Genomic DNA, 22449 nt, shown 5'->3' with positions numbered 1-22449 from the left:
GCTTTGCCCGCCGTCTGTACCCTTCCCATGGTCCCTTGCGGTTCGTCACCAGCCGCTCGCCTCTACCTTGCTAAAAACGAAGCGCCTGAGGAGGAGACTGACCTGGGACTATGCTGCAATCAAATGTGGGATGCATGTTGGCAGCGTTTTGAGCCCAGAACACAAAATACAGTGATGTGCGTGAAATTGTCAACCCAAGCCTCCGTTGACCTTGTCCTTGTGGAGCTTAAGAAACTACGACGACAACGTCAAAAAACAATTGGTTTTATGAGCAAAACAACTGCTCTGCACGTGCATCAAGCACTTAAGTACATTTCTTTGACGTCCACTGCACGACTACGACGTGAAACCTCCCAACGCAACGTTTTGTGAAGGGCGTGGACATACGACGACAAATTGTCCTTTCGCTATTTGAGCATGGATAAAGTCGTTAAGAATTCAACTCCACGAAAAGTCGCCTACATTTGACGAATTGTGCGGTTTCAAATAGACGCAATAAAGTTTGAAAGGACGCAAATCCATTTGTTTAGCGATGTTTTCACTCCAGTCGTCGTCGTTGTTACTTGAGATCCCTGTGTGTGCTCCGTGGAGCGAAATGCCGGAAAGGTATATCCGAGATTCAAGCAGCACTTAATCTTGGTGTCACTACCCTTAAACAAAACGGAGGATTTTGCCTCCACCACACAATGAAACACATAAAACAACAACATTAGAGGCATGGGCGCGTCGGTCAGCCAAGCATATGCTGAAGAACAAACCAGAGGTTACAGGTAAATATGAAGACACAAGTTGACGTGGCGAGTAGTGAAACCCCGTATCATTCCTCTCAAAGTTCGCTTAGTGCTGTAGCGTTGAAAGGGGAAGCTAAATGAAGGGTATTTGTGAGAGACTTTGAGTATTGAATCTTGTTACCTTACCGCATTTTAATACTGTATTGGGCATACACCTGTAATTCTGTAATTAAATCCCGAAAATGAATAGAAGGTTTCGTTTTATTATTTTTTGGGAGCAAGCCCAGTGGAGATTTTAGGGTAATAATATTAATGATTATTAAAGACGATGTACAAAAGGCAAGTTTAACTTTCGCCAGTGGGTCAATGGTGGGTGTTGGGTGTAAATTAGTACAGTTTGTGGAGTACTGTGTGTGTTTTTCATGATGTCAACTAACATTGAAAAAATTTAAGAGATTTCAATTGGTAAGAGCACTGCACCGGTCCAATCGATCAAATTGAAATCCCGTTATTACAAGCCTAAATTTTTTCAGGCTTTTTTTTGCAGCTGCAAAAGTTGCGTCTACAACTGCGGTGATCTTTCATATAAGTATATTTACTATTGCACAAAATTAGACTATGTTCTTTCACCAATTTATAATCAGCCAGTTCAGTGACTCAGCGGTAACATTGGTTACAGCCAGGAATGTCTTTAAATTCTTTTAATAAACTCGATAGCGCGTGTATTATCGGGTCTAAAATCATAAAATACTGCTGCTCATGTTTATTAAAAATTACATCATCATCATCATCGGTCGGCTGCAGAGCAGGCAACTACGAGCTTCCTCCAGCCACAACGATCCTGTGCCAATTCAGACAGCTTGCCCGGCCCAATCATGTTGTCTGTGTCTCCCAAAAGGTGTTGAATGTATCTTAGAAACAGGGTTCGTTGCCTTCCTGGTTTTCTCTTCCCATGTGGTGGAATATACAGTGCGTGCTCCTTGCATGGCTCATCATCAGGCATCTGAGTACATGACCCAGAAACCTCAGTTGGCGGGTTCTGACATTTTCTACTAGCGGGGCAGTCTGAGTTAGATCATAGATTTTAGCATTGGACACCCTATCAATTCTCTTGATGTTGAGCATAATTCTATAACATGAGGTACCAAAGGCATTGATCTCGCTTTCCATTGCTTTCGACAGGACCCACGACTCACAGCTATATAGAAGGACAGTGACACAGGTAGTATTAAATAGCTTGATCTTGGTGGAGATAGAGATGTTAGGGCATCTCCACAGACGTTCCAGCTTCCAAAAAGCTGTCCATGCAAGCCCTTTCCTTCTTTTGAGATCCCCACTACTAGATGCCATCATGGAGCCAAGGTATTTGAAGTCTTGTACATGGTTAATTGTACTACCATATACTTCTAATGGAGGCTGTGGACAGCAGTTGATCGTTATATACTCAGTCTTGGGAGCACTGATGACAAGTCCAAGGTCAGCAGCAGCATTGGCAGTTCTGGTTAGCTGGGACTGAGCACGGGAGATGGAGGACTCAAGCAAGGCGATGTCATCTGCAAAGTCCAAGTCATTTAAAACTTTTGCAGGTTACCTACTTGATTTACGAGGGCAAGTCAGCACTCCAGAGTCTATATCACCATCTGTAGACCTTAGCAGCAGGTAGTCTACCAAGATAATAAAAAGAAATGGAGCTAATACGTCACCCTAAAGCACTCCTGTGGTAACACTAAATGGTTTGGAGAGACTTCCATCAACCATCACTGAACTGCTAGAGTAGGTATACAGCACCTGGATTGCGTTGACCAAGGTTTCTGAGATGCCATAATGACGTAGAACAGAGAACATGACAGACCTATTGATGGAGTCATATTTACATCAAAGAGGCCTTTCACTGGGTGAATCGATTACTTAGCGACCTAAGACAGTGCTAAGATACTTCCGTAAGCGAAGTTGATATTAACAGAAATTAGAATACACACGTAGGCTGTCTCATGAGCATGTTTCGACAAGAAACGTCGTTTAAACGAGGATATGCTGTGATTCACTCGCTAGCGGAGTGGCCCCATCCTATTTATATGCGCGTTGGTTACGTTCTTGAATCGCGTTTTTCGGCAGGAACGATTTAACCGATTTCCATAACTTTTGGCATCCTTAATAAAGAATAGTTTAACTTTTAGAAAATTTTAGTTATTTTTTGTAACAGGTATGAAATCCGCCGCGGAACGAACGGTGCGAGATAATAGCATATGTTTAAAACCGCATTTTTACGAAAAATATCAATAGCTTTGAAACTCTACGACAGATTTTTCTCTAATTTCAGCAAATAAGCCTCAGTGCTCTCTAGTTTTATAGCTGCAAGTTTGAAGTCAATCGTGACCGTAGAACGCTCTGCAAAAAATGCAGGTCAAATTTAACCTTACAATGCAACGCTAAAATACATTTTTGAAAGGTGACGCACAAATAGAGGTAAATTGTTGACTGACTATCTCCTATCTGCAAGGGTATTCTTGCAAGAGCTTTATTGCAAGAAACAGAGTAATCAAAAACACAATAACTTTGATAAACAGAAGTTCTTTAATCTTGCCCCGCATTCAGCATAAAGTTGTTCTTCTTGTATTGCGAACTGTATTCGCCGTAGGTTTCTACTGATCTGTCTTGCAAACTGTCTGCAGTTTACTATTTTCCCACCGCACACTGAATAAAGTGATGAGCTGATGGTCATCCTCGTAAAGCTAAAACATGCACTGGAACAAAAGATTGCCCGGCGGTCAAAGGACATAATTAAGCTATACAGGGGCGTTAAGGGATAGATCCTGCACGTAATAAAATCATAATAAATTTATCATTAATAAATGATGTTGTGGCTGGTAGACCTTGACATGGAACAAAAACATGATCTGCACAGGAACTCAGTGACTGAAAAGCACAAGACACGAATTTCCCCATGTCAAGCCAAAAGAACAAATCTTAATTTTCGACGTCATTTACGCTTGAGATGAAATGATTGGGGCATGATTTCGTTAAAACGTCCTTTAAAGTTATTGCGAGAGAGATAAATTAACCGGTCACGATAGCCATTGCCATCCTTTGGCTTTAGAAATCGTGAACCGAAGGTAAGTTTACTTCAAATGCGCTGAAATAACCTTAAACTACCTTAAAATTTGACAGGAAAAAATTCGTTTTTATTCTAAAAATATAAAAGGTCTACGAGTTTCATAGGCGTACGGGGGGATTGGAGCGGTAAACCATTTACCCAAAAAAAGTTTGCAAGTTGCTCAAATTTTTACAAAAAAAAAAAAACAATCGAACAGAAACGAGGGCCGATGCAACAACATAGGCCGTACTGGCATATGAAAATGGCTCGATACAGTTTTTCAGGGTCAATACCTGCCAAGTTTGAGCATAAACTACGTGGCCATAAACAAAGGTTTGGAAAAAATGCCACCACAGTTGTATTAGATAAAGATGAAATTTGTTGTGATCAGGGTTGCAATGACATCGAAGTTGTCATAGCAACGAAATGAAGCCATCATCTATTATGCTTGCAGCAATATTTCTCCTTGGGAACTGTTCTTCCAAAATCGATCACAGGAGCTTTTTCCTCCAATAGTCGCCTCGATGTTCGTGAAGTTAAAACGAATCTATAAGAGCGTTATCGAGATATTTTGGGATAAAGTTTTTTTTTTAACGTTTTTTTAAACTTATTTTTTTCAGGCTTCTTTACGCAATTGCATAAATTGCCTTCACTGCGACGATCATTTCTTCATTTCCAAAGTTTTTGACATGCAATTTCACCTCACAGTAGTTTCAATCTTTTTAAAATCGTGGTTGAAAGATCATGGAGATAGCTCCGGCAAATTGCTACAAAGAAGGATTTGATTAGTATGTATCATAGCGCTCTTGTTAGCGGTTTTGTAAACCTTTCAGTCTACTTTAACAAATTAGTGAATGATTTTTACACCGCTCGATAGATTTTTAAAAAAAATAAGATTCTTCTCGTAATTCAAACTGAGAATTAGTCAGCCACTTCTTCACTTTCAGACCCAAGGTCTACTTTTCTTCTTAGAATTGGGTAGTAATTCAAATTTTCGGCGTTTTCTTTTAAACCGTTGATGCTAAAGCTTACAAAACGCGATACAAAAAGATTAAAACTATCGTTTGCCATGTTTGAAGATACTGTAAAGATATAACTTTTGCGCATCCACTGTTTACGGCTTCGTGTTCACGCGTGAATTCACCCGTCAATCAAACTAATCGTTTTTTAATGTTTTCCTTTCTGATTCTGTTTAGATCACTTCGTGCGAATATACTGAAACAATTATTCAACTCAGGCTCAGTTGATATTGTTAAATAATCCCCTCGACATTAATCAACCATATTAACTTCGCCTTCGCGCTAATAATTGTTAAATATTAATGGACAGTAATTTACCCTTAGAAAACCTTTCAAAGGTACCACAATGTTTTCGGAACATTGCAACACACGTCTAATAATGAATTGCTTTTCATAGCTAGCGGTAGAATGAGCTATCATCAAGCTGAAATCAGTCAGGCGCCCGAGGGGGCACTGGGACAAAGTATGAAGAACTCGTACCCAGTTTCTTTTGGTTGTATCCCTCCCTCAACCGGAAAAATATATATATCTTACTTACTTCAATAAACGAAAAAATATTCTCAAATCACCCTCCTCCCCCTCTTTTGCTCCCTTCCCCCACCTACTGTGCTTTATCAAACTCAATTCATATGTCATAAATGGATTAAAATACGTAGAAAGTATTTTCAAAGTTAATTAAACCCGATTGGTTTGCTTGTTTGACACATTATAGAGGCACTGTGTTCGGAATAACGAAAAGGACCCGTTCAGGAGACGAGATGATAACAATCAAAGGGTGCCTCTGGCTACTCGTGAATTGATAATCGTAGCTGATAATGAACTTGCAATTTGTGTACCGGTAAATTTTAAGCCTGTCAAAAAATGAAAACAGGTTTTTAGAAAAAAACAAAACAACCAAAAAAAACCAGTAAAAACAAAAAAAAGTTTCCTATGGCGGGAGTCGAACCCCGGACCATCGACGTTAATGCGTTCTCTATTGCGCCACGACAACTAATGTTGAAGTAACAAATTACCGGTATGTTTATCACTTTTGCCCATGAAATTCTGCCGGTGGACGGCGTTTCAAGCTGTTAGAGACCTATTTATGAGGAATTGAGAGATATATTCAAGGAAAACAAGCATGATTTTCTAGGGTAAAAGCCGTACTTTAACCCATTTCGCAGCATTTGAAGAACATTAAGTGTCTCGCTAAACCGTAGCAAAGTCTCCGGCTGACGGCGTTGTAACGCATGCAATTCTCATCGCTTACGATCTAGCAACAGTAAAAAATGCCTTTTTTATTCAACCAGAGAAACATTTCATTTGTGAATGATATTTCCCTAAAAACCATGAGATTGGGAGTCTTGTTGTGCGAAAAGTTAAACAAGCCATGCGTGTTACAGCTTTCTAAGCGGAAGCTGTGTTGTGATTCGCTTGAAATACTATCCATCCTGATTGGCTAATTAGATCGAACTTCCGGTTACGAGTGAGAGTGACAAATTTGCATAAAGATTGCCCACAACAATCGTGGATGGATAATCCACGAGTAAAAACGTTCCACAGCGGGAAAAGGGTCGGTTATTACAATTCTGTAATATGCGTATGTGTATGTGTTGGTTTCCATTGGGGTTAATAAAAGGTATACTGAAATTTGTAGGATGATGTAGTACAGTAAAACGCCGCGACTAAGAACCTAGATTTTTCCAAGTTGGGCTAAACAGGTTCTTATATACTAAATGGTAAAATTTAACTAAAGGCTCTTCATTTTCTGAAGAAAAAAATACAATATAGCCAAGAGTATCTAGTCGTTCAGCTTATTCCTCATATAAAATCTGCATACCGTCACATTGCAGTTGGAGTGACAATTAAGACAAAAAGGAGTTCTGCATGTTGACTCCTCTTAGAGGGGGGCATTGGGGTATATTAGAAACCGCAAAACCGAAGAAAAAAATCAACCAAAACCGCAAAACCGCAAAAAAATTCGGCCAAAACCGAAAACCGCATACAAAACCGTCAAAAACCGAGACAATGGTGACAAGTGGGGCATAGAGAGCAAACTAAACTAACACTAATTTCACCAAAGTATTTGTGAATGTCATGGACTTTGTCTGAAGCCTTCGTATCTTTTTGTGTCTGCTTAAATCATAGGCTTTGTTCCTGCCGCTCTCTCGAGCCCAGACTTTGCGGCTCAATTTCCGAAAAGATGCTAGTTATGGAGCCTAGTTAACTTAGGAGAATTTGCACACAGTCCTCTTTAGAATTGCAATTTTCCAGTCGCAAAAAGCTATAGCTCTGGAAACATCAATCGAAAATCTCTAATCGAACATTTCCATTTGATAACTAACACCTGAAAGTTTGGAGACTCGATTGTCTAACATGCGATTGCACTGAGCTGAGTCGACACTGAGGAAGCTAACCGGTACAATTAGTTCCTTTTCAGTTTTACATGGCAGCAGGAACTTGCTCTAAGGATTAATGTGGTAATAAACAGATACTCAAAACAGCAGTCGATTATTGAACCTCACTGCCCTTCCATATCGCGACCTTGCCAACTCAACATTGTTAGGTTGATCGGCGAAAAGAAAGCCTAAGAAGTCTAACAATACAAGACAAAAGCGACTGACGTGACTGGTACAAAGAGATGTTGGTCATGGAGAGGTTTTAAATTACCAATATGACCAGCAACGTGTTTGATTACCCTGTGAACAGAGTCTCTTAACCTCTCTTCGACCTTGTATGTATTAGGACTATTAGGGACATTAAGCCTTCGTAAACGAGCTTTATGTATGGGATAAACTATTACTATAAACTAAGCTATTGTAATGTAAATAATAATAACATTAATGATTGCATGATGATTGTCGATTGACTTACCAAACACTATTCTTAAGCTTCTGCAGGCTTCTCTCTTCCCTTTTCACTTTACATCTAAACTTGTTTTTCTTTCGAAAATTCTCGCCGCCTTTCCCCTCCTCGTAAAAAAAAACACAATCCACAATTGCTTCTTCCGTTGCTGGCGCGGGAGGCACGTTGGAAGCCACAGCTCGCAAACTGCCCAAATGGTCGCCCTGGCCTGCGAGGTCAAAGCCTCGCCGGGCGTCAAGGGAGACGCTTGATCCCCTACCATGACATTTATTTTGTCACGCATTCCTCTAAATAACTTTTGCGTTTCGCGGCTATTCGAGATCAAGTGCTGCTCAAATCGAACAGAAACCGGAACCCAAAATAGGACAAAATAGGAAAAACCAAAAACCACATCGGGTACCAAAACCGAAAAACCGCTAGTATTTTTCACGAAAACCGAAAACCAGATGCTAAAAAACGAAAAAATCCGCAAACCGCAATGACCACCAAAACCGAAAAACCGAAGTCTTTTGCAACAAAAACCGAAAAACCGATCTTAAAAATAGCCAAAACCGCAAAACCGAAAATCCCAATGCCCCCCTCCTCTTATTTGCCCAAGTGTACAGATTTTTTTCATAGATTTTGGAAAAGAAGAACCTGTTTCAAACTTTAGGTTAAACAGGTTTTCATATCGAACAGGGCTTAAATGAAAAATTTTAGCCTAACAAAATCCAGGTTCTTAGTTGCGGGGTTATACTGTGTTCCGCTTCAGGCTTTACCACGAGACAATTTAAATATTTACCATGATGCTATTATTACAAGTCTTGACTGATACAAACTCGTGGAGAGACGTTAGAGTGGCGGGATATATTTTCAAAAAGGTCGACATTTCAAAAATATATATCTTCTGTTTCTTTAGGCGAAACAAAAGAACAAACAAAAGGTATATATATCTATATATTTTTCTGAAATGTCACCCTTTTTGAAAACGAGTGTATATATATATATATATATATATATATATCTAGCCGGATTTATGAAAACCGTACCATCGGACACCAGCAGCCCACTTACCTTAAACTGACTCAACTAAAGTAAATATGGCCAAGACACTCAGCTCTTACCCATGGTTCTCTTAAGTTGACTCTCTTCTTGGTTCCTGATTAGCAAAAGAAACATTCCAGTCCATCAAAAAGACACTCTGGACTTGTCCATACACTCTAGCTGCTTAAAGGCCCTGAATGACGGAGGACGCTTGAGACTTAAGCAAGTTCTAAGCAGAGAAATTCAAGGTTAAATCACCCCCCCTGACTTCCTCCACCCCCCCAGCCTAGCACGTGCTTAAGGGGAATGCTTTCATTGGCCAATGGGCCTCAAACGTTACAAGAATTTGACATGACAAACCAAAGGCAGACATGAGCAGTGCACTGACTCTCCCAGACCAGGACTAACGGAAGGTACAACGCTTTTTCAGCACCCTACCCCCCTAGGGATTGACATGGAGGCCCCTTTCCAACCCATGGCGAGTTAGCTCAGGGACTGAACTTGTCAATGAGACCAACCAGGACAGCAAGCCCCCTATGTTTTTTCGCACCACAGTGCGAATATTCTTGTCTGATACTTTTCACAATAAATTTGTTGCATAATTTTTATTACATTATATTGTATTATGTAATTTTTTTGGCATTTTAGTGACTGTTAAGGACTATTGGTTGATAAGTAGAAATGTCACTACAAAAATAAAGATTATCAATAATAATATTTAATTATTATTTTTATTGCTACTTCTATTATCATTATTGTTAGGATGATGTTCTATCATGAAGGCAAGTGATATCTGTTTTTAATTTTATTAACTTGCTGTATGGGCAAATGAATTGTTTGTTTAAGGGAAGGGGAATTCAAATTACAGAAAAACTGTAATCAGCCTTGTTTGTCAACAAGGAAGTTGGGAATGCATTGAAGTCTTGTACAAGTATACATGCTAGCTACAGCTTGTCTAAAAGTCAAACTGTAAAACTGACTTTCTTTTCACCTTAGCTAAAATAGGTGTTGGTTAGGTAACACAGTAATAGATACTTTTTCTTTTTTTACACTCATGTTCTTTTATAACTTTTTCCTCGTGTTTAAAGCATCCAGTCATTATATGCAAATTAAAGTTAACCGGGTAATTACATTTAAACCTCAATTTCTAACTGTAAAAGGTTAAATAACCCTGTGTTATCTTAAACCTGAGCTTTGAAAAACCCAACCGAACATTGATTTGTCATAAATTAAAAGACTGTTAGAATCTACATGTAATAATAAAATGTTGTGCAACCGCTTTTTCAACATGTGTATGTATTCATTCATGTGTGGGACTTAAAACATGTGAACAATTCAGGTAATACTACATGACTGCTTGTTGCGATAACCGTTCACTTTGCTATACAACAGAATAATGCTGCAAGGTAGCTAAAGCTTAGAGTTAACCTCCATACAATTTCAGCCTCTATTAACTTGATAAACTGTAGGTTCAATTACTAGCTACTGTTCACTTAATAGGGCCAGGTTACACACCCGAAAAAACTCATGTTAGGGATAGAAAATAGGCCTTATAGGCACAAGCTAATTATGAGAAGAGCGTCAGGGTAAACTAAAGGTGAACAAAATAAGATGCATTTGCAGAGGAGAGTTGAGTAATACCAAATGCAATTGCTATGGTGACTTATCAAGCAATACCCTGATGTATAATTAGCAAGCCACTTTCTAATGTAAAATTCTTTAAGTGTGGTGACTGATAATATAAATTCTATTTTGATAGACCGGCATGTGATAGTTGGGCTCATAATATTTTTTTGAGGTACAGGATTGAACAACTTAATGTAGCGAGCAGCAGTTTAAGTTTCCTTGAAGGAATCGCATAAATAACACAATTTTTGTGTGAAATGATATGTCATTACTGGTTCATATTTCTTATTCAGATTATGTTGATTTATATCAGCATCACTGAAAATTTAGTATTATCTTTATTTTCAACAACACTGTAATGAAATTCAGGGTTGCCATTAAGAGGCGGGGGGGCGCAGATTTCCCCCGGCTACTAAGAATGTGGCCCCCGGCTACTTTCATAGGAATTAGAAGAAAAATAGAACCAAAAGAAATCCCTAGCTGTTTGATTCCCTGCCTACTTGTTGTATTTACCCGGCAACTTGAAATCTTAGTGACAGCCCTGGAAATTGTACTTTAGCATGAAAACTTGGGTTGACATTAGTACTCTTGTGTATTGGAAAACTGCCTTGAAAAAAGGGGTTAATACAATAATTGTTCTATAAGTGATGGTAAAAGGACTGAGTGGAGTTCAGTTTGGTTTGTAATCATACAAGTGATTAACAGAAGCAGATAACCGCGTTGCGGGAGTCCGAATTGTTTAATCATGGGTACGATTACAGACCAAAATGTGCGACACAAAGTTCTGTTACCATTAATCATGACTTAAACAAAATTTGTGATATATTATTAGGCTATTTTTTAATATCAAAACACAAGCTTTTTTTTGCCAGCAGTGAAAAAGAGCCACATGAGGCATGACTCGTACTGTTATGTTAAACTGTCCCATTAAGGCTGAACTCAGGGCATTTGATAGCCAAACAGATTTGAGAATTTTTATAGTTATGATTATGCATACAACTAGAATGTTTTGACGATACCGTATATCATCATTAGCAAGTGCATTGCTTCTTTGCCTCCATACATAAAAGATGGTTCCCTTGGGAGTTTACAGATGGACATATGCGCTCAGGGGAGTGGGGGCGGGGAAACTTCCATGTTTGGCTGACACTCCAAATGAGCCCCTCTGCATAGTATCTAGTTTTATGCGACTAAGAAAAGTATTAAATTACACAATTTAGCTTCTTAAACAAGGTTTCAATTTTAAAGCATTCATCTTGCCATAAACAAGGTCAGAATCAAAGGGTTTCAGCAGCACAACCCCAACAAAACTTATTTTAAATCACCACCCCCTGGGAAGTTTCTTCCCTGTGTAAATGTACATCGTGATATACACAATCATAATACAAGATTTGTCACTAATCTGAACTATTTAAGGCCAAGAGTATCCACCAACTTAGGTAAGAAGTCGTTTAAATTCTCCGCTCCAAAAGTCTGGGAGAATGTACCGCCTGGTCTCAAGTGTGTGCCATATCATAAGTTTAAGAAAGAATGGAAGTCCCGTCTTCTAACCAACCAAATCTGACCTTGCTTATATGTTCTATCACTGATATTATCTGAGTTTTTATTCCTCTCTTTACTGCTGCCAATTATTTCAACATGACGGTGTCCAACAAGAAAGCTCTTGCTACTTTGGACACTGTACACAAATGAACTTAATGTCTTTTAGTTAATTATTATTTGTCAGCTACTTTATTTTCCTACCTACGTACACTTATGTAAATATCTTATATAGTGTGAAATAAAGAATTGAATTGAATTGAATTGATAACTACACAAAGCCAGCTTTGACAGTTTCTTCTGATTTAATATTATCTGCATGACTTATTTTAAGGTCAGCGTAACTTATAATTGCTGGCACAAAGTTGACAAATTATTGGAATAGTCTTGTTATTAAAAATGGTTTTGCTCCATGTTTTTGAGGTTGTAATGTGACAGGTATTATTCTTTTTTTCTGAACACTTAAGAAAGGTAAATTACACCTGAAACATGTCATTGATGACACTTTTACATGTAGAATATGTGTTAGAATACTATGTCATTGTGTTAGAATACCATACCTAAGACAGCATGCTGATTTTATTTTTTTTTTTTTTAACACTCAAAGCAAATGGTTTGAGTCTTAAGAAGGACTTCAAACACACATTTCAGATTAAACACACAGTTCAAATGGCACAACGTTTGGATTTCCGGTTAAAAAACTCATAATTCTGTCTAAGATGAATGGATCATGCACTCATTTAGTACTTACAAAAATGTGGTTTTAGTCTAAAGTATGACTTCAGATCATTTCAGATATAAAATACACAATTGGATCAACATTCAAATTTTCGTTCAATTTTTGTTCCAAGTTTTTGTCGACCAGGAAAACTTTACAGGCAGGTACAAAACACGAACTCGAATCATTGACATATTTGCCAGACAACTGAGGTCCCATTTGTCTTCCATGTAAAGTAACATGTATCAGATAAACTGTAGGTGTAGTATTAGGTTTTTACTGCTTACAAACAGTCCGTAGATCTTCGACTTACAAAAGCATATAGACAAAACATATAAATAGAAAAATTAAACAAACGTCTTATAGACTTGAATTAATCAGTAACCGAAAGAGAAATAAAAAAATCACACGACACCATGCACACAGATAAACCGACAACAGAGCAAAGTAATAGAAGTCACAATAACGCTTTTTCAAGGACATTGAGCTGCCTCCTCTTTTATCAGAGCAAAAAAACGGCGAAGCGAAGGCGTTTCTAAATTCTTTTATGCTCGAATGTCCGCGCCTCTTCGCAGCGTAAGCATTCATTCAAGAATTTGTGCCGGCAAGAGTGCTGCGTATTTGCAGCTTCTTATTAAAAAGAATGAGGTTTTTCTAATCATTAACTTTATACCAGATTGATTTGTAACTTAAGGCTACTAAGAGTTACTTACTTCTTACTGCCACAGCGAAAGATTCCAAACTGGAACTGGTTGCACAGCGAACAACAACAACAACACTCTGCTTTAGCTCTCCCAGGGCGCTTTGACAGGAGCGCGCGCAAAATCATCAACCAATCACGAAGTCACAACATCAACGCATGACAACAGCCAAGGCGCCCATTTCTCGAACTTCCTGGTGACAACGCTCCCGCGGTTCTGTTGTTTCAAAAAATGTTTTACAAGTCCTGAGGATTCGATTAAGAGATATTCAAGCCAATTAGTTGACAAAACAAAATAATCTTTATTGTTAGCGAGAACCGACGCATTTGTTCTTTGGATTTTCTTTGATTTCAGGTCCCACAAAGTTTCTAGGGAAATTCCGGAAAAGGGACCCCAGGTACACTCCGCTAACAACGCATTTTTGAGTCACCGAAGGCCGTTAAAAAAAATCTTAGGCGATATTCTTTGTTTCCAAATAAGACCTATGGTCTCTTGCTCCAAATTTAAACCGCATCATTTTTGGTCGAAAAGATATTAAAGGTGCGTTCAATTAAAATAAAGTAAAGCCCCGCGACTAAGATCCAAAAGATCACAGATTATTCCACGTTAGCCTAAAAATGGTAGTTGGCACGAAGTTCAGCTTATTCCGGTTTTAAAGTAGGTTCTTATTTTCGGAAGGATAAATGCAATATAACTAAGAGTATTCAGTGGTTCAGCACAGCTTATTCCTCAAATAAAACCTGCATACCATTACGTTGCAGTTAAAGTGATAAGGCACCGATATTTGCCCAATCGACACAATATTTTCATAGATTTTATAAATTAACAACCTGTTTTAGCTGAATTTTAGGCTAAACGGGTTCTTATATAGAGGGGACTTACCCGGCAAATTTTAGTCTAACAGCTGGAGGTTCTTAGCTAATCCAGGTTAAGAGCGAGGAGAAACGGCTGTTTTCGCAGGCTATTAATCGCGGGGTTTTACTGTATAAGGTTCTAAAAGCTTTTCCGCGAAATGTTCGTCTTTCTGTGAAAACTGGGAATTATCAGAATTTCTTCTGCGATCATTTTCACCCTGACCCAAAACCTTATTTATACAATGTTAGCGAGTTTTGAGCAAAAAAGTCCCTTTCCCACGCTCAGGCTTGACTGTCTTTTCCACGCATGTGTGTACCACTTTCGCGTAAGCTTCAGCCATGTCCGAACCAGTTAATGTGCGAAGGATTATTTTAAAGCACAGACGTGCAGGAAAATGTCCGTTTCTGGATAAATTTATTGCCCTCTCTCTTGCCCCATGTAGGGGGGGCTTTTTAACGACAAAGGAAATTTTTACCGAGTTTTGTACGGTTGTAGCTTTGTGGACGGATGGTGATAGTGTGGATGGGCAGACATCCCATCTTATGAAAGAAAAAAGCTTCCATAAGGTAAGATTACAACTTATACATTTTGTGTAAATGAAAACAGCGCTAATGAATTTAAGAGCTTACCTATAATTATAAGTAAGGACTCGTCACACTTTGGCCACCGATCGTTTGTTCAAAACAAAATGTCACAGACAATGCGAAAAGGTATTTGAAGTAACGTCTTTCCCCGTCTTTTCCATCCTTAAAAAGGAAAACAAGCAAACAAGTAATAAAATTGTTTGATGAATGCTTGCATGACTAATATTTTCTGTTTTCTGAAACTGTTTTGATTTCAAAGTCATATTAGTCCGACACTCTGTGGAGAAAAGTTCACCGACACTAGCTGTTGTCGATACCACGTGGTCGAATTTTTTTTTTTCGATACCGGCTCTTACTATGTTCGATTTCATTTCATATGTTTTTGAATACCGTTCAGCCTGAGGTTTTCTTTGTAACAGCGTGAGGTTTTCATTGTAATAGCCAAAACTTTTTGTTGGAAAAAAAAAAAAGAAAGAAACGTATGCATGACCAGTCCAATTTTCACACGCGGCAATGACCATGTACAAAAACGCAAAGCATGAGAATGACGTTTAAAATTTTTGGCATTCTCACGTATAACTAAGACCGTTTACGGCGCCACTGAAGGGAAATGTCGCGTGCAGGGGCAATAGCATTTTAATGACAATTTTATCATTTTAATTTCTAAATATATTCCTATTCCCTATTGCCAGGGAAATCTAATATTTTTAACACATTAAATGACAATCTCTTTCATTCTACGGTTAATTTTTTTTGCTCAGGGAACGGCGAAAGTTATGAGTTATGAGTTTACTGTATCACGGCTATGTACGCAAACTGCATTACAGCATTGACTAAGTGAGTCTTTTATTTTCCATTTTCCTATTTACAGCAATTTAATAAGGTTATCTTGGGTTTGGGGTGGAACGATGTGAGGAAAACAAAGAGAGGTGGCCAAAGGGGATACGAGGGGCTTTCCATCAAAAGAGCCCCGAGGAGGCAGCCCGGTTTCGAATTTGGGGGAAGACAGATGCTGGAAAGGATTGCGAACTTTATGAAGACAAACCCACCGCCTCTCCCTCCCATCGAGGTAATTATGTTTTTTGGCATAATAAAAAGCCCCTTACACACTAATCCGGACATGTTTAATTGAAATCATGATAATTGTTTTACCCAGACCTGAAGCGGACTTAAACTAAAACTGGAGAAAGGTTAAAAAAAGATGCGGCTTCGAGTGAGGGAATTAGGGGGTTCATTTGTTTCGTTGGAATGCAATTATTGCCTATTCTTGAAAACAAAAGATGTGGTTTCAAAAATATGCGGATTCATGTTAGTGGATCAGAAATTGGCCCAAAAAATAGCGAATTAAGATATAAAAGAACTTAAGAGATCTGTTCTAAGGTCTTTGTTTATGGCAAAGAATAGTCAAGAGAGAATGATTCTCTCTTGGAATATTATCTCTTGAAACAGCTTATTCTTTGTGCTATTTCTTTATGATAGCTACATTCAGTACCCAGCGATCCCCGAAATGCCGGAATTTGTGCATTCGCTAGTAGGGATATCGAGAGGGGAGAGGTGGTGGTAGAATACGATGGAGAAAGGGTGGAAATGGAGGAAGCAGCTAGGAGAGAGGAGAGGTACGCCGAGGCAGGGAGGCCCTGCACTCTTATGGTTATCGAGAGCGCAGGGCAACAAGTAGCGTAAGTACATGTAGCATTTCAATAACATCTTGGTTGCAACGTTGAACGTGTTTGAGTTCCTGCTACAAAATAACAGTTAACTGCATTCTTTTTTATTTTCAGGATCGACCCCTACAGAGGCAATCAAGAACTAGAGATACCATGGGCGGCCTGCATTAACCACTCTTTAAGGCATGCAAACCTGAGGCCATATGTGGCTAATAAGAACACGCCACATCCACGGGTCTTTTTCGTTGCACTCCACGATATTCCACAAACTGTGGAATTTTTGTGGAACTATAACGACCCTAGCGCGGAATTCTACAACAGCAGCCAGACACTACCCTAGAATCCTGAGAGCTGTTGTTTGAGCTTTGAAACTCCACTTGTCACCAATATCCTCTGATATTTTGGGACCACCTAACTGACATATTTTCTGTTAAGGGACAATATTATCGAAGCAATGGTTTTAAGTGATTAAAAAGTACAATGTCGCAAGGGGTTAGGAACCTAACTGTGATGCGTTGTGGAGAACGAATCACAAAAGTTTATAGTGTCAGCGACGTTAGCTACTGTGATGTAAAAAAAATAATGCACCTTCTTTTCAGAAAAGACTGAAGCTGATTTCTGAGCGCTTGACGAAGTCCTAATGCGAAAAACGTCAAATTTTTAACTTTTCAGGGGCGACGGACAAGTCACTTGAAATCAAATAAACAAATCAGTTATCGTAGTTAAGTATACTAACCCCTTAGCTTGTTGCATGATTTTTACATTGCTTGAAATTCATTCTAATTTCCGATACAAGCTGAATTCATTGTTTCGCAGATTTACAAGATTTTCGTTTATATATAAGATCATAAACGAGTTGAATTGAAAAGAAAATTCGGTGTTTTGCAGCTCAAATAACAAGGGTAGTTGTCTGAAATAAGGTGCAATGTTGTTTCTTTGTTTTGCTTTTTTTGTTTTCGGAGGTGAAAAATTGTTTTTGTTGTTGTTTTTTTTTATTTTTAACAAGCTGTCCGTTGGTGGGATTCATGCGCTAGGGGAGTTATATCAGAGTGCACCGTTGATCAGTGGCCAAGGTCGGCGGGCCAAGAAGGAAAAGTATACCATCGTATAAAAGTAAAAACCCGCCAAAATGACCAATGTATTCATTTTTCAATATACCTATAGTTTAAAGAGACCTACACCTGATTTCAAGGAACGTAAATATCGTTTATCGTAAAATTATGAGCCTTGGCCGACCCTGGGTGGCCTCAGTGTGAGATAGTAAGATACAATCACACCATCACAGGTAGCCCAAGCTCGAAATACGAGCATCGGCATTGTGGCGTAAAATTCGAAATACGACGGAAATATAAGGAGTTGTACGAGAAAAAAAGGCTATCGTTTCGGTAACCTACGAAAATGAAAGATTTCAATAAAAAGACAGCTTACTTTAATTAAAATGTAAGTTACGTTTCTCCTTTGTGGTCCACAGGCCAATTTATGGTCGTTTCTTGATGTAATGTAAACGGTTTTCTTTGTATAAGTATCAGAGACGAAAACTATTTACATTACTACCCATAAAATGGCCATAAATCGGCCGTGGACTACACAGGAGATCGAGACATAACACACATTTTAAGTAAGGCAAGCTATATTTTGGATTGAAATCCTTTCATTTTCGTGGGTTACAGAAAAATACAAATCCTTATATTTCCGTTGTATTTCGAATGTTACCCAACAATGCCGATGCTCATATTTTTAGAGCTTGGGCTACCTGAAATTTAATGAGAGTGATTGTGATATGAAGAATTATGCATAACACAGGGGTTTTGTAATCAGGCGTTAAGTTAATAGAGAAATTTATAGCAACGTTTACGGCAAACGGCAAGCGTTAATTTTTACCTTGTGGGTTCTCCCTTTTATTGTGGTTTACTGTACATAACTTATTCAATTGCAAAAAAAGGTAGTCATTTCACGCCAGTTTTATCCATAATCCGTGTTGATTTAAGTCGTTCTTATTTGCTTATTTTCTATTTTTTAATTGAATCTGACGTTTCCCGTTTGCTGTTAACGAGACTCTAAATGTCTGTAATGACTAATAATAATAATAATAATGATGATGATGATAATAATAATAATAATGATAATAATAATATAGCAAGGAAATTGCATACGGATATGCTTGGTATGCACCACAAGTCAGACAAACTATAAATATTTCGACGTGGCCCCAGTTGTTCAAAAGGTGGATAGCGCTATGCGATGACCTATGGATAAATCTCTATTCAGTAGATAACGCAATTGGTTTCCATGATTACCTCTAGTACTTATGCGCTGGATAGAGATTTATTCGGTCGATAGCGCTGTCCATCTTTAAAACATCCGGGGCGTGATGTCCAAAGGATACCGTGCACGCGCAAAGGAAGGATAACACCGCGATGCATAATTCTTCATATCACACGAAAGCCGAATTTTCTTAAGTAGCCTGTGTTAGACGCCCCGTTCCCTAAAAAAGAGGGCGGCGTATGTACACAGGCTATTCTTAAGGGTCGTTGTTCGTTCAGACGTCCTCGGTACTTTGTGCTTCAGTGGAGTGCCCATGGTGTTTTACCACCATGATGTGCCGCCGAGCCTTCCAAACTCTCACCCTGTTTAAGACAAAAATTGATCATTTTATTACCCTGTTTAAGACAACAAAGCTCTAATTTCGCGAATCTAATCAGTTTTGTTTCGGTCAAAACATAAGTGTTTTTTTTTACACTAACATCAAGGTTTTTTAATTTTTATAAATACTTGTTGGTACTTGAGTGGCCCAGTATTGCAGTCAGAACATCAAGCCCCCGTTCATGTAAGTCCCCGTCCTCTTCGCCACGGCCTTCTTCGGTCCTTTGTTTCTCAACAGTTTCAACTGTGTTTCAGGATGTAAAATGCTATTTATTCGGGCATAATAGTACGTACTAAACTAAAGCACATTATCCGCCGTGCGCTATTATGTCTATTGTTGTTATGTTTTGAGCCAGTGATTGGGTACTTCGACTTTACATACTGTTAAAACCTTCGCCCGCAAAAACTTTATAACGATGACGGTTCAAATCGGCAAATTAACTCTCACTTTTGAGAAGTTATTAACCTTTTTTCAACAGAGGCTTGAGACAGATATTTTTCTATGTTTTAAAAGATCCACTTTCTCTGTATTTTAAAATAAGAGGCGTTTTAAAGCAGAAGCTATTTTTGAGGTTAGAAATACTTATAAATAGGTCTAATCGCCTCCTTGAGTCGTTCCAACTTGGATCGCAGCTAGGGAAAGTCGGTCTATAGGAAATACGTTTCATAGTAGCCAACTATGTACTACAGTGAATTCTAATTTTTCTATTTAGAAGTTTAATAAAACGCCTAAGCTTGCATGCATTTAGAGTTTTTTAACTTTCATAATCATAGTGCACAAAGTTGTGCCCCGAAGAGTCGTTATTTATTTACCTACAGTATCAATTTTCCCACTACCCTGGGTACCAAAGGTTTATTATCTGTTTCCTCGTTAACGACAAAAGTCTTCGCCGAAGGTCATGTTTTTATGAACACTTTACCGAAGAAACCGGAAACCCTCCATTACGAATCCCTGGCACCCAGGGTTGTACAGCGCAGACGGTCTTGTAGTGCTTTATAGTCTCGACTTATCAAGTAAATATTATTTCATGGTAACTGAAGGGTGTCCTTTCAGCCTCGCGGATGCTCAAGACTGACAAGGGTTCTTAAAAGTCACGATCTGAAGCAAGTTATTTTTACAATTCTCATTATCGTATCGGGTGCTCTGTTTTTTTCTTTGAGCTTTCTTAGAATTTATGAACATTTTCAATTATTCGTTTCTTCTCCTGCCCCTCTATCTCTGTGATTCTAGTCAATTTGATGTCAATCATGTCAATAATCTTCACATCTTGATCATAGGGAAGTAACAGAATAGAATATGCAATTTTTCAATAGTAATCAGTAACTTCCAACTTTATTTATTTGCAACTTGAAAGGATAAAAACTTACGTACATTTGCTTTAACAAGTTATACGATAGCTTTTTCAGAAACGTAAAAATCAAAATTCACTTGCACTCGTGCAGATCAATCATCAGTTGCGTCCTCGTCACTGCATGACATGGCAGCGTAAAACCTTTTGGCAGCCTCTGATAAATATTTCTGAGCAAGTTTTTCGCAATCTTGTTTAACTTTCAAGGGAACAAGTCTTTTATCTAGATTAACAGGGGATAACATGTCGGGTTTTAGCTGTACACCCTGCTTTTTCTTGGAAAAAGAAACTGATGTTGGTTTTTCCATAGCATCTACTTTGAATCGTACGAAAGCGCCGTCATGTCTCACAAGTTTCAAGTTACCCCTCTCATCAGCTACTTCTCCATATCCATAGTTGATCCACGCGATCTTTTTCACTTCGAATTTGTTGCCCTCCGTATCAACATTTCTGCTCACGTAGTGCATTTTTAAGAAACTTTTGTAATCCATTATTACTTCCGAAGTGATCCAGTGTACCTCAATGTTTTTTAAGTCACTGTTTTTCAAGAGTGTAGCCCATTCTTGTGGCACTTCGACTTTTTCCTGAGTATCATAAAACTGTTGTATGCAGGCAAAACGACGATCACAAATGCTGTAGCTATGTCCTTCTACCAAAAATTTTAGGTCAATTCTTAAAAAATACTTATTTTTTACAAGATGATCTAGGTAAAAGAAAAAGAAACACTCTTTAAATTGACTTGGTGCGTTATCTGTCCAAACAATGAGCTGGTCAAATGTTCCGTACTGTTCCGTGAGCTTCATCAGAGTACAATGCAACAAGGAAATTACTTCATTGGGTCCTGCTCCAGCAACAGTGTCATCGTAGAAATAGCAGTGCAGACAGTCTTCATTAGCAACATAAACTCCAAGAAGGTGCGTTCGCAATTTTCGTGAATAATACCAGTCCTGGGAAGTTACCTTTGGGGTTGGTAAAGTCTTATGATAATCCATTTGTACAACAAGCACTCTTGGAAACATATTAGGTTTTCCAACGAGCTCGGTAAAATGCAGTTGTCAGTTTGTTACTTTAAAATGATTCTAAATGATACCTGGCGTCTATTTATTTCTGAATTATGTAAGACAAGTAGCAAATTGCATTTAGAAGACATTAGCCGTCTCAACATGACGTCAGTTGCTGAAAGGTTGCTTAACGCTACAACGCGTTTAAAACCCCGTGGTAAAACCCTAAGATTTTAATTTCGAGTCTAATTTCGGTTATTGCTATTTCAGTACTGCTATTTGGCAATCACTGATGAAAGAGGACGCAACCATAGACACGTTTCACAAGTGATTTGATAACGACTCAACATCGTGGGCGAAATGTTGTAATCTGTGCCCTGGATGAACTAATTCGTCGGTAATTATGAAACCGAGTTGATGCGTCAGTTATCATGCTTTCTGATCTTCTATCTGTTTTAGTTTCATTGAAGATAAACCTTTAAATGATAAACTTAAAAAAGCGGGGAAACGAACTCAAATGAAGTATAAATCTAATGCCAGGCGGGTGTTGGTAAATTCTTTTAGCCCTACAAGTCAGTTTGCTTATCGTTATTAAATTAGACACTAGTACCGGTAGTCGATTGTTTACTAAAAGGTCCTCTCCCATTTGTTAATTTATGGCTGTGATATAGAATGCTACAACACGTGTAAACATGGTAAAACCCCGTGGTAAAACTCTAAGATTTTAATTTTGGTTATTACTATTTCATTACTGCTATTTGGCAATCACTGACGAAAGAGGACGCAACCATAGACACGCTTCAGCAATGTTTAGATAAAGACTCAACGTCGTGGGCGAAATGTGGTAATGTTTGCCCTGGATGAACTAATTGTCGGTTGTTATGAAATCGCGTTGATGCGTCAGTTATCATGCTTTCTTATCTTACATGTAATGATGAAATCGAAGGAATTTAACACTAAATTTGGACTAAAGACTGCTTATGTGATTACACAATATTAAAGAGATATAGTTTAGAAAACCGCCGTGCTCAAGATATCAATGCTTTATATGAACC

At 38.4% G+C, this 22449-nt stretch overlaps 1 protein-coding gene across 1 annotated transcript; it reads right to left on the bottom strand.

Annotated features, from left to right (window-relative positions):
* Positions 1-1643: 1643 nt before the first annotated feature.
* Positions 1644-14490, bottom strand: LOC140925919 (uncharacterized). The gene is made up of 3 exons (XM_073375750.1): positions 14430-14490; positions 2327-2395; positions 1644-2284 (listed from the first exon to the last, which is right to left on the bottom strand). The coding sequence occupies exons 1-3, from the start codon at positions 14488-14490 to the stop codon at positions 1644-1646; spliced, it is 771 nt and encodes a 256-aa protein (XP_073231851.1).
* Between the last annotated feature and the right edge of the window lie 7959 nt (positions 14491-22449).

The sequence above is a fragment of the Porites lutea genome, chromosome 2 (genome assembly GCF_958299795.1).
Source record: "Porites lutea chromosome 2, jaPorLute2.1, whole genome shotgun sequence".
Taxonomy (NCBI): Eukaryota; Metazoa; Cnidaria; class Anthozoa; order Scleractinia; family Poritidae; genus Porites; species Porites lutea.
This window is presented reverse-complemented; position numbering and strand designations above follow the sequence as displayed.